This window comes from Vespa crabro, chromosome 1 (assembly GCF_910589235.1).
Source record: "Vespa crabro chromosome 1, iyVesCrab1.2, whole genome shotgun sequence".
Classification (NCBI taxonomy): domain Eukaryota; kingdom Metazoa; phylum Arthropoda; class Insecta; order Hymenoptera; family Vespidae; genus Vespa; species Vespa crabro.
The window spans coordinates 17,190,495-17,207,257 of record NC_060955.1 but is presented as its reverse complement, the minus strand read 5'-3'; the positions used below and the strand labels follow the sequence as shown (position 1 = coordinate 17,207,257).

Below are 16,763 nucleotides of genomic sequence, written 5' to 3'. Positions count from 1 at the left end.
AATCGAACTCGTGATAGAGGAGTTATAAGGAGTATGATCCGATATATTCGCGTATACATCGTAAAAAGATTTTCCATTACGGTTTCAAATGGTGGAGATTCGAATTCGTGAAAATAAAGTGCGGGGATGGGGTTGGTGTTGGACGAATGGGGTGGGTTGAAGGAGAGAAAACGGACTGTGGTTTAAAACGAACGTTCGCTTTTCTCTTACGAAGGGAACTTCTCGATAATACGGCGATCAAGTTTCTTCAGTGTCCTGATTTGGGTTATGTTTAAAACTGAACGCTTCGATCAGGAAGTTCTTCGATTTGTTATGAAACCGAAAAGTCGTTTGACTTTCGTGCGTCATTCGCTTGAAGAAAAAGAGAAAGAGTGAAAGAATGTTGACGTGTGCGTGCGTGGTGTACTAACGTGTGTGTGTGCGAGAAAGAAAGAGAAAGAGAGAAAGAGAGACAAGGATGGAAAGAATCATTTTTTTCGTGTGTTTTAAATGTTAATTTTCGTCCCAACGTGCGTACTCGATTATCCTCCTTCTTATTGTATTTTATTTTTCGTTTTGTTACTATCGAATCATAAAATCAATATAAAAGCGAAACGGTACTTTTTATCGTCGATATTCATCGACGATAACTTACTTATTTTGAAGACTGCACTACCTCGTAATCGTCATGTCGTTAAATGTATCTTAAATAACAATTCTTCTTCTTTATCGTCCCCCCCCTCCTTCCACCCCTCCTGTGATAATTTATCCTTCGCGAGTCTTTAAATATCTTCGAAACGTAGGAGAACCAAACAACGGAAATTGGAAACTGTTAAATGGTACATAAATATGTAAGATGAAAGAAATAGAATGACGAGAGAAACAATTATAAATAAGATTTATGGATTAACGAGGTTATCTAGAATAATATTTATTTATATTACGTACGTACATAAATATGCTTACGTATATTGTACAGATAAAATTTCTTTGTATTTCATTCGTAATGTGTATCGAATTCGATTCAATTATTTTCTCGATTCTTTTCTTTTTTATGATTCGCGATTTAGATTGAATCGTCGATTGAAATATTCCTCTTAAATAATGTTTTGAAACATTGAAAATACAAAAAAAAATCGAATCTTTTCGCACATTTTCATATATATATAGATAGATACAAGCATATTGTTAAGCTTACGTACATTTGAATAAAAATAAAGAATAAATACGTTTAACGTGTTATAATAAACAAACGAAAAGTCTTTCTTGAAGATATTTCGAAAGTCAATGAAACAATGGATGGTATATATGTATATATATGTATATATATATATATAACGGGGATAGATATCATAGGATATTTCGTAGGGGTAGTCTTCCCTCTCAAGAGAGAAACACCGTAGAAACATCGAAACAGAGGACAAAGCGATGAAAACATAGGCTTTTCTCTCGTGGATGCCGCTCGCGCTAACACGCAAAGTCCAATGCGCACGTCGTTGCTGGATCGAGTAAGAGATGCTTCTAGATGAAAAGAGAGACGATGATAGTACCTATGTATGTAGTATTACATGTCTTTCTCTCTCACTCTTACTCCCTCTTTCTCTCTCTCTCTCTCTCTCTCTCTCTCTCTCTCTCTCTCTCTCTCTCTCTCTCTCTCTCTCAGGGCTCGTTTCGTTCGTTTTATGTGTTCACGAGAGAATGAGGAGAATGCTATAGTCTCTATCTCCTTTCCTATTCTATTTTACTCTTCGTTTCTCTCACCGGAGTTGGGAAATACGAAAAGGAAAAATAAACGTGAAATGAAGAGAAGGGGATGAAGCGATACAGAAAGAGAAAGAGAAAGAAATAAATATATATATGTATATATATATAGAAAGAGAGAGAGAGAGAGAGAGAGAGAGAGAGAGAGAGAGAAAGAAAGAGAGAGAGAAGAGGAGAAAACGTTTTGACAGTGAACATCGCTTGTGATTTGAATAAATGAACCGCGTCACGTTTACTGGAGGACGTATGGGAAATACTATGGCAGCAGCCGGTCCACAGCGAGCCATTTCGCTTACGGTCCTTCATGCTATAAGAAACGGGACAGAACATCACGCCTTCTACGGATCTATTCGAGGAGAAAAGGAGAGAGAGAGAGAGAGAGAGAGAGAGAGAGAGAGAGAACGCGCTATCTCGACGTGACGAATGAGCAGCTTCCCGAAATCGTCTCTATCTCTATCTTTCTCTCTCTCTCTCTCTCTCTCTCTCTCTCTTTCTCGCATACACATACTCCCTTTTTATTTCCTAGAAATGTGAAAGAGAAAGAGAGAGAGAGAGAGAGAGAGAGAGAGAGAGAGAGAAGAAGAGTGCGGAGAAAATCAAGCACGAGATTCGCGCGATTCTCCCTTGGAATTCGTATTTTCCTTAAACTCGAGATTGGCCTTTTCTCTTGTGGACCACTTTGCACGAAGAGAAAAGCGTGCCGTGGCCAAAAGCGAAGCAAAGCTATATGTTCCCTTTTTCTTTCTCCCACTCCTGTTCTTATTTTTCCTTCTTTTTTCGTCATCATGATTCGTTCTCTCTCTCTCTCTCTCTCTCTCACACACACACACACACACACACACACACATGCACTGTCTGCCTCTGTCTTTGTCTTTATCTCAGTCTTTCTGATATAACGCGTTACGTTAGAAATGTAAGAGGATTACCTAGGTATTGTGTGTAACTCGCCCAACTTGGCTCTTTTATTATGTCGGATTCTACGGATAATATGGGTCTATTTTTTGCGCGTGCACTCGAGCCCGCTTTGTCGAGTTTCGATATGAAAGTACAGAAGGTTATATTCGCTTTTATGTGTATTCTCTCTCTCTCTCTCTCTCTCTCTCTCTCTCTCTCTTTCTTTCTTTCTTTCTGTCTCTCGTTTTCGCTGGTTTTGTTTTTGTCTCTGACTCACATTAAATTACAAACACGAATGCAAAGCACGATGAATTGAAAGCGTCATTGAGAATTTATATCTGCTATCTAAGATTCTTAAAAATTTCGATTAATAAGGAAAGAAAGGTATTTTAACGTGTTATTATGAAGTCGTCATTTACTTGTTGCACATATGAAGCATCGTTCTTAGTTCTGTGACATTTTGGAAGTTAGTTTAGTCGTTAATCGAAAACTTACTGCACATACAAGGGTTTAGACCATAAAGAGAAAGAGAGAGAGAGAGAAAGAGAGAGAGCGAGAGAGAGAGAGAGAGAGAGAGAGAGAGAGCTAGTTGCAACGAGATGAGCATACGTGTTCGGTGTATAATACAGTCCCTTCTTGTTTGCAGTTACGCTTCAACGTATGAGGGAAACGTATTATGTGAGGTGAAACTTGCGACGAGGGAAACGAAGATGTCCACGATCAGCGTCGCGACATGGTTACTCGGAGTCGTCGCTCTGACGACGATTAATAATGGTGAGTATAATGATGACAATACGATTTATATTGATCTACCTCGATCATATGATTTTGAAATTCGTTTAATTCTCGATTAATGATCTTTTTCTTGATTCATTCGTATTATTTGCGATTTAATTAAATAACAAGACGATATGTGTTACACGATGACTATTTATGGTTATTTGAACGTTGATCTGATTTAATTGTCTTTTATTACATAATCTTAATGAAATAATTAATTATTTAAATAATTATATAATAGAATCGTAATGACAAAAAGAATCTAATTGGATTTTTTTGGAATAAGAAACCGTAAATCTTTCTTCCCCCGTTATATACTTTTTCTCTACTTTTTTTATTTTTTTTTTGTTCTTTTTTTATTCTTTTTTTCCGATAAAACATATAAAAATTGTGTTGAAAAAGGAGTTATCCGACACGGAACAGTAATTCGTGATTCCGAGCTGGAAAAGCTGCCCCGTTCATTAATATGTATGTATAACGGATACATCTGTAAATAATCTAACTTCACTGAGAGTAGCCCCACTGATTTATGCGAAATGGTTTTATACCTTTATCGCCTCGAGAACGTTTTACGGTTAAATAAGAAAGAAACTGCACGTTTTACATTGCAATTTTTTTTCTTCTTCATCATCTTCTTCCTCTTCTTCTTTCTCCACCTCTTCATATTCTTGTTTTTCATTGTTGCATTATCAACGTAAAGGGAAAAAAAAGGAAAGAGAGAGAAAGAGAGAGAGAGAGAGAAAGAGAAAAAAAGAAAGAAAGAAAGGAAGAAAGGAACAACAACGGCAAAAAAATATGTGTTTTTCTAGCTTGCGTTCGCGTTTTGTAGATCCTACCGATAGACTGTTAAGTTCGTAAACTGTATCGAAGCAGTATTCAACCGCGTTGTAACGTTTTCGAAAGCGTTTCGCTCGTTAATTTTACGTGGAACGATCGAAGTTACCCGTTTGAATGATGCTCATTATTTTCCTCTCTTTTTCTCTCTCTCTCTCTCTCTCTCTCTCGCTCGCTCTGTCTTCCTGATTCTTGTCATCAGTGCGTTTACTTTCTTTCTCCTTTTCTTCTTCTCACTTTTTCACTTTTTCTCTTTTTTTTTTTTTTTTTTTTATATCTTACGGCGAGACATAGTAGCGGCATTTAAACGTACAATTGGAGTCCTTCATTATTGTCCGTGAGGTTGCGGATTGTTTGAGAAACAATGGCGCGTCGCTTGAAAAAGCGTGAATCCATGCTTACACCTTGCCGTACACTTTTCGCACGTTATGATTTTATTATTGTATTTGTTATTCAGATTCATAGAAGAAAAAGAAGAGGAAGAAATATATATACACACACACATACATAACACTGATATTTTGCATCCACGTTAGGTTAATTATTTTTCCTCTTACTGATAATGATAAATATTGATTTTTAATATATATATATATATATATATATATATATAATATATATATTTATAGTATATATAATATTAACAATAATATATATTCAGGTTTTCAACCTATTAACCTGTTTGTTGAACAGTATAGCCGTCAGTATGTTTGAAAAGAGATGACAATTTTTTGTATTATGACTCAATATACTTATTCTCGTCATGCGATAAATGTAATTATTTTCTGTTATTACAATTGAAAATATTTTTTGAATACATACAAATATTCGTGAATTTAAGAATACATTAGAAAATTTCTCTTTCTCTCTCTTTCTCTCTCTTTCTCTCTCTTTCTCTATCTCTCTTTTTTGTTTCTTTTTCTTTTATTATTATTATTTTTCTTGTTTCTTTTTCATTCTGGAGACAAATTTTACAGCTGCTTTATACACTCTACGTTTTACGAGTATATTTTTTATCTCTTAATATTTTGCTACATAAAGTTAAATGCTATACAGTTAACAGATAAATTTAACGAGGTATGAAAATTGAGAAGGAAAAAATGATGAGATATTAACAGGTGGCATTCGATCGATTTTTTTTTTTTTTCATAAAAAAAGAAAAGAAAAAAAAGAAAAAACTCAAGTGATTCTTGATATTTCAATCAATTTTAACGCAATTTACAGACAGAAATCCTTGCAAGAAAGTAATCGTTAACGATAACGATACGCCATAAGTATCTTTTATAAAAATGTCAGAGTTTATATCGACGTTATAGAAGTATACGACGGTGAAGGTGATGGTGGTGGCTGTTGCGATGGTGGTGGTGGCAAAACGTTTGAAACTTCGAAACGTCCTACGCGACTTGATTTATCGCCTGAGCTCCTACACGGCCCCTAGTATTTTCTATGGAAGGTGGAGTCTAACGACGCGATATACGGACAACTATTTACGACGACCATTAGCGAAGTACCAAGCGAGAGGATTTAACTGCCGTCTCCGATAGTGAAAAATAAAACGATTTTTTAATCTTCCCCATTTATCGTAACCACGTTTATACCGATCGTTAGATTTGACCAACCTTTCCCATCTGTGTTTGTCTTTTCTTTTCTTGTCTGTCATCAAACGTATATACAAAGGGAAAAGAACGAGGAACGTCTTTCCTTTTTCTGTAACAGTCATTATCGATGGATCGTTATCGTATCGATTATGTCGTGCGCTTAGGAATATTATTATTTTAAGCGTACCATCCGAGCGCCGTCGAGCTCTATTCTTCGTGTGGGTTATTTAAACGTGTTGAGAAGGGAAAAAAAGAAAAAAAGAAAAAAAAATAACAGAGCAGGACAAACAATTTCCTTTTCTTTTCGTTGTTTCTCTCTTACTTTTTTTTTTCTAAATAACTCAAATTTAAGGTTCAACGCTCCCGCATTATAGATTATTCATGAAATTTTATTTAATATTTATTTTGTCGAGGTCGATTACCGTTTGCCCTTTCTATTTTTTTCTTTTTTTTTCTTTTTTTTTTCTTTTTTTTTTCTTCCTTTTCGACTCCTATAATAGAATAGAAAAAAATTTTCTCGTGCGAGAATTCTCGTTTTTTACAATTTTTTTCTACCCCTCTCTCTCTCTCTCTCTCTTCTTTTCTAAAATCAATGTAAGATACAAATTGAAGATTTCGTACGAGTGCATATATAAAATTGAAACGTTCATTGAGATTTGATTATCGAAAAAGAATAAAGAAGACGTGCAGATTGAAAGAAATGTTTTGAGACCATATAGAAACGATAAAATTATTTCGAATTGTAAGAAATTGTCTACGTTTTTCCGTAAAAAAAGCGCAGTGTTTTTAATTAATGATAAGACGAGACTAGAGGAAACAATATAATTCCTCTTCATAGTAAAGCTTCTTTTCGATATAAAATTTTTTTTTTTTTTTCATTAGATCAAAGATAGAAACGATCTGACCTAATGATTTGATATTAAAACTTTGTCAATCTATTTTCAAGTAATATTATTATGTTGACAAATGGATTGTTTCGAGAATATATTTACTATATTATAAATTTATCCATCGAAAGAATTTAAATCGGGATATTATATTTTTACTTCGAATAGAATTTACTAGAAATTTGTTTGAAAAATTTAACAATCTTCGGAAAAATAATAATTTTGTTAGTATCAATTTTTTTCGTTGAGTTATATACATTCTGTCGGATCTAATTTTACTAGATTCTCCAATGACGTTAAACAAGCTTCGAATTTTACCTTCGAACGAGGTTATATATATATAAACATTTTTTTTTTACATCGTATATTACATAAATTACATAAAGAGCGACGACTTACGGATTACTTTACTTTTCAAAATATTTTTAACAAAATCGATTTTATCCAAGATATATATATATATATATAAATATAATATTTCGATGAAAAATCAACGAATGAATTTATCGGATAAATAATTCGATGATAACAAAAAAAAAAAAAGAGGAGAGAAAATAAAAAAATCGAGGTAAAGCGACATACATAGTAAGAGATATAAAGGTTGGTAGTCCGAAATAAATAGAAATTCTTAGTGTATTCCGTACAACCAAGCACGAGCATGCTCTTAGAAAGAAAGAGGAATAAAAGGATCCATGACAAAGGCCATTGTGCATTCGCTCGACGGGCAGTGTCATCCAGTAGCGAATGAGAGAGTAAAATTCCGAGGAAGGAAATAATAATCCCCGAGCGTGTGCAAAGCTTGCCGCCTTTGATGTTGCTATTGACGTTGCTATTATACGAGAGAGGATCGCCGATTATTACATACACCTACATACACACATACAAACAAAGCCAAAAAGAGAGAGAGAGAGAGAGAGAGAGAGAGAGAGACAGAGAGAGAGAGAGAGAGAGAACACGTATTTTCCCACCATTTTCATCTTCGTTAGAGCGATCCGATGTAAAGGTACGTGTATGTATATAGGTGTAAGGTATATAGACGTAAGGTATATAAGTGTGTCGCGTTTAACAAAGAAAGAGCAAGTTCAATCCTTTTCCGATAGTTTTCTTCCTTCGAAAATTCATTTTCTCATTAAATTGGAATCATTAAAACGGGATAATGCTTTCTTCTTGATTCGTGATCATTCTTATATGCTTATGTATTTACCTATCTACTTTTTTGTCCTGTTTATATGTGTCCTTGAGCGTATATACATCAATATATATATATATATATATATATATATATATATATATATATATATGTAAATTACGTACGTATGTATGTGTAACACACGCTTATACAACTCGTTGGTTCCTCGTCTCGAGCTGCGGGCAATAAACACTCACTTTTTTGCGAGCAAACAATGCAGTGACACGAGGCGAAAAATTAACGAGGCGCAGGCCAAATTCAAACTGAGTTCTGCTCTCTTCCTCTCCCTCCTTTTCTCTCTCTTTCTCTCTCATGCACACTGTATTTCGTTCTCATTTCTCTTCATTTTGAAATCCCTCACCTCTCCACAAACTCTCCCACGTTTTTACCTCCTTTACCCCCTTCCGAATTCGTGGAAGCGTAAAACCGAGGGTGAACAAGTCACTCGCAAAATCCTTCGTCGATATCTCATTCGCCTCTTTATAACTAAGATTTTTTTCTTGCACTTCGTTATCGTGCTTTCACTCTCAAGGGTTATCAGGATCTCTTCAATAAATAGATAGATAGATAGATAGATAGATAGATAGATAGGTTGATAGAGAGAGAGAGAGAGAGAGAGAGAGAGAGAGGAAGAGAGAGGGAGAGAGAGAGAGTAGTATACATTTCGGTCTTTTCTTCTCTTCTTTTTTATTTTTTATTTTTTTTTGTATAGAAAAGGTGATGGATTTAAAATGAAGATCCATTGTTACTTTAATTTAATTTTGAAAAAAAATAATCTCTCTCTCTCTCTCTCTCTCTCTCTTTTTTCTCTTTTCTTTAATTAACGGCGTGATGTAGTTATAAACACAGTAAAACACACATACACACAGGCGTACACATATATTTCTTACCATTAGTAACAATTTGCAAGAAACAAAAAATTGTGTAATAATTCCTTTATGCTTCACCCTTAGCTGTTTACGTTAGTTAAAGAGAAATTCTAAAAAAAAAAAACAAAAAAAAACAAAATTAAAAAAAAAATAAAACGTAAATTTCTAACGTAAAAATGAATTTTCTATAAAAATGTTTTTAGATAGATTCAAACATTGTAATAACGCGAACTCATTTAGTGAGCGAGTATTAGAGATTTTTCAAAAAATAACTTCTTAATATTTCTACAACTAGAACTGATTGCTTTCGAATGGAACGCACATAAGCGTTCAACGTAAGTACGAAGTGTTTGAAAAAAAAGGAAGAGAGAGAATATATATAAATAATTAAAAATAAAAATAATAAGAAAAGAAATAAAGAAAAGGAAAGAAATCAAAAGAAAAAAGAAAAAGAATCTCCAGAAAAAAAAAATTAAAAATATAATAGAGATATGAAATTCTAATACTGTTTATCGATGGAGGATGGCCCATGAAATTAAAGCAATTTACATATATGTTCGATCAAACGTAAGCCCATTGAGAGAGCAACGATCCGTAATTACGTCACCAATTTGTCGAACTCTCTGGTCCAGGTAAGCTAAATGAAGGAAACCAGCTGGAAGCACCGATATACATAACTACATAGATATTTCGAAACGATGTTAAAGATGACATTTCCCAGGAAGAGCGTAACTCGTGTGTTAAAGTGAATGAGAAAGATCATTACGCATAGTTAATGTGTAGCTATGCTCATCTCTCTCTCATCTCTCTCTCTCTCTCTCTCTCTATTTCTTTCTCTTTCTTTTTGCTTCTTCTTTTTCTACTATTTTTCTGCTCGTTTCCCTTTTTCCTCATCGACGAGAAATTTTCAGGAATAAACGCGCATGCGTGTGCGAGAGAGAGAGAGAGAAAGAGAGAGAAAGAGAGAGAGAAAATTCGATGCAGCCGGAAAAATTATTCGACGAGAATAACAGCGGAATGTTCTTTGTTCGGTGCGCGTTAATGAGCGACAAAAAGAAACACGGTTGGAGAATATACGGGAATTACGGTTCCTCTTGGTCGTCTGTTTCTTTCCATCAGTTTTATTCTTGCTTTAATCTCATAGCCTACGATGACGATCGTCATCCGAGAAAACGATGAACGCAAGTGATTAATACTTTTTTTTTTTTTTTTTTTTTTTTTTTTTTTTTTTTTTTTTTTTTAGTTCCTTATCGGTTTGGTGATTTTTTTTCCGTTTTTTTTTTTTTTGGTAAGGTATTATCACACGAGATAAAATAGAGACGGAAAAATAAAATGATAAATATCCGATGAAATTTTGTGCATTCAATCGTGGTTTTACTTCTTTCTTTATTTCTTGTGCGTTTTTATCGAGAATTAAAAAAGAAAAGAAAAAAAAGAACGGTGAAAAGCTATCGTAATCGCGTAGCTTGACAGTAGGAAAAGTTCAGTACAGTAATAGATTTCGCAGTTTAGTTTCTCATTGGTGCAGCATAGTGTGGACGAAACAGAGAGCAGGGAGGGCATCATCGTGTGTAGCTCACATTCGTTCTCGATCTCTCAGCATAAATTACGATTTTGATACTAGGGAAAATCTTTAAGTGGATTCAACGATTTAAAAAGAAAACGAAAGAGAGAGAGAGAGAGAGAGAGAGAGAGAGAGAGAGAGAGAGAGAGAGAGAGAGAAGATCGTTATCATCGATTGCCGTAGAATATATCGCAAAGACATTGAACGAAAGTGAAACAAATTTGATAGATAGATAGATGATAAAATGGATTTAGAAAAAAATTTTCGAGATAAAGAATAAGCTGGATAAAAGATAATTAAAAATAAGATAATATATGTACACATAAGTAGAAAAATAGTTTCTTAGAAAAAAAAATTGATAAAGAAAGAAAGGAAGAAAGGAAGGAAAGAAGAAGTTTAGACCATTCCTGAAAGAATCGAAATCATTAAGGCCCTTTGATATATTTCATTCTTTTGGTCCTTGCGATATTTTATTTATGAAATCGTTAATATCTTAGCTTGATTTCGGTCTTTGAGGTTTGGACGAGTCGTATGTTGCTGGCTCCATGGTTAGGAAAGCCTCTATCTCTTAGGATATAGGAAGATGAGATTGGTGAAAGGCAACTGGTCCTGCTAAACGTAGACGCGCGTGCGCATTCACTTACATGCATATATTCCTGAGCTATCATGCATGTTTGTGTGCGTTGTATGTGCGTATGTGTGTGTGTGTGTGAGAGAGAGAGAGAGAGAGAGAGACAGATAAAGGAAGGTGGGTCGGGATCTATATATCTTTATCTCGGTCGCGATTGCATTGTTAGTACAGAGCGCATTGTTTGAACGGTGACGCGAGGCCTCCGGCGACCAATCAGCGTTTGCGCTAGCCGTGCCTTATCAAAGATTCCTGCTACACCCTGCAGGGCTAAAATCAAACCTCCCCCTCACCTACTACCTCCTCTCTATTCCGCTGTCTCTCTCTCTCTCTCTCTCTCTCTTGATACCTCTTCCACTCTGATTCGCACAACTACCACCGTCCATTTGAGAGCTTCGAAAGGCTTCGAAACCGATGCAGAACGCATAATAACGGATCGATCCTAATTGTTAACTTTCTGAGTTTATTCTGAGTTTATCGTGAAAGATACGAGCAAAGGGACGAGAAGTGCTGTTACCGTATCATTTTCATCTTATTTTTTATTATCGACGTTCCTTCGATCCTTACGGCAAAGCTTCACGTTGATGTTTGTTCGCGTTTGAAAACGAGGATAATGAACCGAACTTTGAGAGATCCTCCTTCTTGTTTGTTCCCTTTACTCGACAGGTGAAGTTGAGGATGATGATAAAGTCTCGAGATATCGATTACTAACTGGAGTGATGTACATATTTCTAAATATTTTTTCCTTTATATATTACTCTAATTATTTTTCTATAAAACATTTTATTTGTAAAATTAAAGTAGAGAAAGAGAAAGAGAGAAAGAGAGAAAGAGAGAGAGAAAGCGATATATATATATATATATATATATATATAGATTTATATATATAAATATATACAGAGGATATATATATATATATATATATATATATATATATATATATATATATATAGGATTCCTTCGAAAATAGACTTCATCTTTCTTAGAAATAACGAAAGTTTGCGAAATAATTTAATTATAATATCTGAACGTTGTTTTAACATTATCGTGTGGATGATCGTGATTTTTTTTCTCTTTTTTCTTTTCATTCTGCTGTTTTTAGAAGTATCTAATTAAACGTTCATTACAAAAAAAAAAGAAGAAAAAAGAAAAGAGAAAAATGAAAAAGAAAGGAAAAAAAGAAAAACGAAGAGACGGACTCCAGCTTGCATGTATGTACATTGAAAAAAAAAGTGGAAAAGGTTAAAAGAAAAAGGTAGATACAATGAAGTTTAATAACGTAGTTGGTTAATGCTATTATGTTGTAGCAAGAAGAGTAATTACGATCCTTTTCCAAACAAGCGGTACTACTATCTTTCCGTAGTTGAAGATAAACACATAACGAAAACTTATTTATAATTAATAAGGATAAGAAAGTAATTAGCGTAACAGTTCCACCGTTATCTTATTCTCTTGTAATTATCTATGTGAGCACTTAAATACACACACATATATATATATATATATTATATTATATATATACATAGATAAATAGATACGTAAACGAAAGAAATGGTCTGTGTCTAGGCTCGAAACTATACGAGTAATAATAACAAGAAGAAGAAAAAGAAGGTTCTGAGAGCTCTGATATAAGCCTTTGATATACGTTTCAAATAACGGCGCCACGGCGTAGTATTAGAACGGTCTCTTTTTAAAACATAGATCACTATGATTTGCGGCTTATCCACCTACCATCCTCCCCATTGTTTCGCGCGTATTTTTTTTTTCGTCACATGTATCAATGTCCTGACGAGCCGATCATTCGAGAAATCGGATTAGTTTTTCACGTAACTTTCGATTTTAATCGTTCGAACATCTATGCTTGTCGCTCGCTCGCACGTGCGAGCGCTTCATCATAAATTTTTTTTTCTTTTATTTTTCTTTTTTCTTTTTTTTTTTTCATCGCGTAAAAAGAAAAGACCGAAGAAGATATTATTTATTTTTGTTTCTTTTCTCTTTTGGTTGTCTTTTTTCTTTGTTTTCTCTTTTAACTTTTTGTTTTTTATTTTTTTTTGTTTTGTTTTTTTTTGTTCTTTTCTTTTCATTTGACATTTTTATGTAACTTATGGAACAGTAACGAATGATAATATATATATAAGGATATATATATATATATATATATATATATATATATATATCCTTCAGTGGGAAGACCCTCTCGTCAAGTCTAGTTTAGTCTAGTCTAGTCTATATCTTATTCACAACTTTGTCCTCACACGTGTAAGTACCAAGTACGAACTTCACAAGAAGGAACTTTAACGGTGTCGACTTCTCGTATTTATATTACCATAATATTACATTTGTATTTGTATAGTGCTCAAGCATGTAATCTTATCTCCTATATATATATATGTATATGTATATAGACACATATATGCATGGTATCTCTTATTATATTTATTACTAATATTTTTTCTCATATTTTTTATCATATAATTATTCGAAATTATTCTAATACATTATTTTCGATTACTTTACTGTAGCAATCTTTTAATCGTTAAATTTAAATATATTGTAATCCGCACGTTTCTCTCGCATTTTAAAAGCAATCAATTGCTTGTAAGAGATTGGACAGTCCTTTGTCGAATAAGATGCCAAAGGAAAAAGAGAGAGTGAGAGAGAGAGAGAGAGAGAAAGAGAGAGAAAGGTAGAAAGAAAGGGAAAGAGGTAGAATGACAGAAGGAATGAAAGGAAGACTTTAGACGAAGTCGAAAACGTAACGTAAAGTTGAACGAAGAAACGGTAAGGAAAAGGATTCTATAGGAGCAACAAATCACAAGGTAATACTTTAACGACGAATCCAAGCGTACTTAAAACGATAGTCATCTCTCAAATTCATCTTATTGGAGACAGTATTCCTCTGCTGTTACTATCGCGTCGTTTAAACTCGGCTTTTATTGTTCAGCTTCTACGTGAAAAGTTATAGAGAATCTTTATGAATTGCAATCCAGAAACGGTTGGTATTTCATCAACGATAAAAAAAACTTTGTGCGCCATTTCGTAAATTAAATGAAAAATGCATTACCATCGAATATTCAAAGTTTTTGATCTTACTTCGAAAATCATTTCTTCCTTTTCTTTCTTTCTTTTTTTTTTCTTTTTTTCACATAAAATTAAAATTGCAAATGATATAAGTACCGTCGGGGCTGGTTTGTTTTTTCTATTGTCGTCACGAAATAATTTTTTACTTTTAAGAAACATAAATATATACATATTTGTATATACAATATTTGTATATACGTATATATGTATGAGAGAAGCCTATCGACAATCGGACAAAAAAAAAATGGAAAGTTCCAACATTAATTAGCTATGCTATTAGGAGACAAATCGATCGGCAGTCGAATAAAATGTGGTCTGTTCTTTGTAAGATGCATTGTTTATGATACATAATATACATTATTTAGGCAATGAAATTTAGGAATAGGATAAAGAGTGATAAGGATTGTTGAATGCGCATGCACGAATGCGAGTGGGGATGAAAAAGTTTACAGGACGTACATGAGAAAAGGACAAAGGTGTAATAGTTTTGAGTAAATCAACGAGAAAAGAAAGATCAGAGCTAAGTAAGTAAGTCAGTCAGTCATTTAGTCAGTCTATCGAAAAAAAGTGAATAAAAATCTGTATTTTTACAATAAATTCTATTTTTAATTATATTTCATTTATACTCTACTATAACTCACATATGTATGTATCATATATAAAAAATTGTATATAAATATAATGCAATATAAAATGTTATTTGTTATCGTTTATTCAAACATCTCTCTCTCTCTCTCTCTCTCTCTCTTTCTCTCTCTTTTTTATTAAATAATAGAATATCAAGAAGAAAAACACGATCTGATATTAAATTTTCTTTATACAATATAATTCTTATAACATATGCATATAAATGTGATAATAAATTACCTTCGATTAATATCATTTGAAGTTTATATCTGACAATTAAAACGTCCCTCTTTCGAGAATTGCGAAATTCGAAACGTACATACGTACGTACGCTTTCAAATCTTTTATAATCGACGACCAGATTGCATGAGCTTCTATAAAAGATCAAATTAAAACGACGCGTTAAAATTATAATAACTCACGTGCGCGGGCTGTCGATGATTAATTTGTTATATGAATTAATATCGATGTTCGTAAAGCGTTTCAACGTTTGTATAAAAAAAAAAAAAAAAAAAAAAAAAAAGAAAAAAAAATAGCAAAAAAGAACAAAAAAAAGAAAATAAAGAGAAAAAGACAAATTATCCGAAATCGAAATATCATTTCGATGAACGTCACATTCTCAACGGCGTAATCGTAATACGATAGAAAGTCGATACTCAATTTCGTCGTTATGCACATCGAACGTTGCATTTTACATTTCCGTTTTCCTATTTCTTTCTCTCTTTGAATTCTCGTTGGGTCGAACTCGATAAAGCTATATTCTAGATCTCCTTTCTTTTTCTCTTAACGGGATGATAAAGAAACGAGAAGCGAAGAGGACGTGGCAGAACTTGTAACTCGAACTTTTATCATTTGTAGAAAAGACACATGCATCTTATGTATTTATACTTACATATATATACATATATATATATATATATGTGTGTATATATATATATATATATATATATATATATATATATATATTGATACATATAGAGGTGTGCATGTAACGAAATACGTAGGTACTACGTCACACTTTTCTTTGCACTTTCATCGAAACGATCTTCCTTTCGAAGTAGGAAAGAACTCGTATCGAAAAGATAGACGAAGTAAGAGGTAAAAAGTTTGAAGTACTGGATTTCCGTCAACAAGCAGTTGGATCTTCTTTTCAATTCTTTTTTATTTTCTTTCTTTCTATTTTTATTGTTAGACATGAAAGGAAAAGAAAAAAAAAATAAATCGCTCGGTGTTCCCTTTCTCTTTCCAAAAGGAAAGACCAAAGGAGGTAGATCGATAAAGTCTATGAATGCGTAGCCAATGTACCTATATTCGCCGACTTTCGAAGACCTTTGAGAAAGAGAGAGAGAGAGAGAGAGAGAGAGAGAGAGAGAGAGAGAGAGAGAGAGAGAGAGAAGACGTACTGAATTCTAAGAACGCGCGTCGAAGCTCGAACTTTGCGAAACAGCTGTCGAGAAACATGCTTTGAATCTGGAGAGTCGACTGTCGCCAAGGAAATTTGCTGTGGTGATAAGGTATGCAGATTGCGTTCGATTCGTTGATGTTAACTTAGAACATGTAAGTTTTTCCTTTTATTGGAGAATAATTGAACGATAGAAGATACGTATAATCGTAAAAAAAAAGAAAAAAAGAAAGAAAAAAATAGTTAAACTACGAAATAGTTTAACTATTCGTAAGAACCGTTTAAATTTAATTAACTATTTTTAACTCATTCCCTACGATTCAATTTCGCGTTTATCGATTTTTGTTTTCTCCTTTTTTTCTTTCTTTTTTCTTTTCTTTCTTTCCTTTTTCTTTCTTTTCTTATCCCACAAGAAAATTTCATGTCGCGTTTTAGGAGACGCATTGAAATAAAAGAAAGTGATATGCGGTTACACGTCGCTCTATTAGTGTTTAAATATTCATTAATAAAATTCTGATAATATTTACGTTTTAATATAGATAACATTTACGCGCTTTAAACCAACCTCGTTATTATAGTTTTGTTAGAGAAAAAAAACAAAATGGGTATTCTACCAACGCCGACGAGTTTCGACAATTTTTCTTTCATGCTTTTGGAGTCAAAGAAAGCT

The 16,763-nt window shown here is 33.4% G+C and overlaps 1 protein-coding gene across 4 annotated transcripts in view; it reads left to right on the top strand.

Annotated features, from left to right (window-relative positions):
- LOC124427806 (zwei Ig domain protein zig-8-like) overlaps window positions 1–16,763 on the top strand; it is a 318,931-nt gene that overhangs the window by 4,667 nt on the left and 297,501 nt on the right. For all 4 annotated transcript variants that reach the window (XM_046971127.1, XM_046971146.1, XM_046971138.1 and 1 more), the window contains one exon: window positions 3,281–3,408. In XM_046971127.1, coding sequence (XP_046827083.1) covers window positions 3,345–3,408 — 64 coding nt within the window. In that variant the 5' untranslated portion in view covers window positions 3,281–3,344. The remainder of the gene's footprint in view (window positions 1–3,280; window positions 3,409–16,763) is intronic.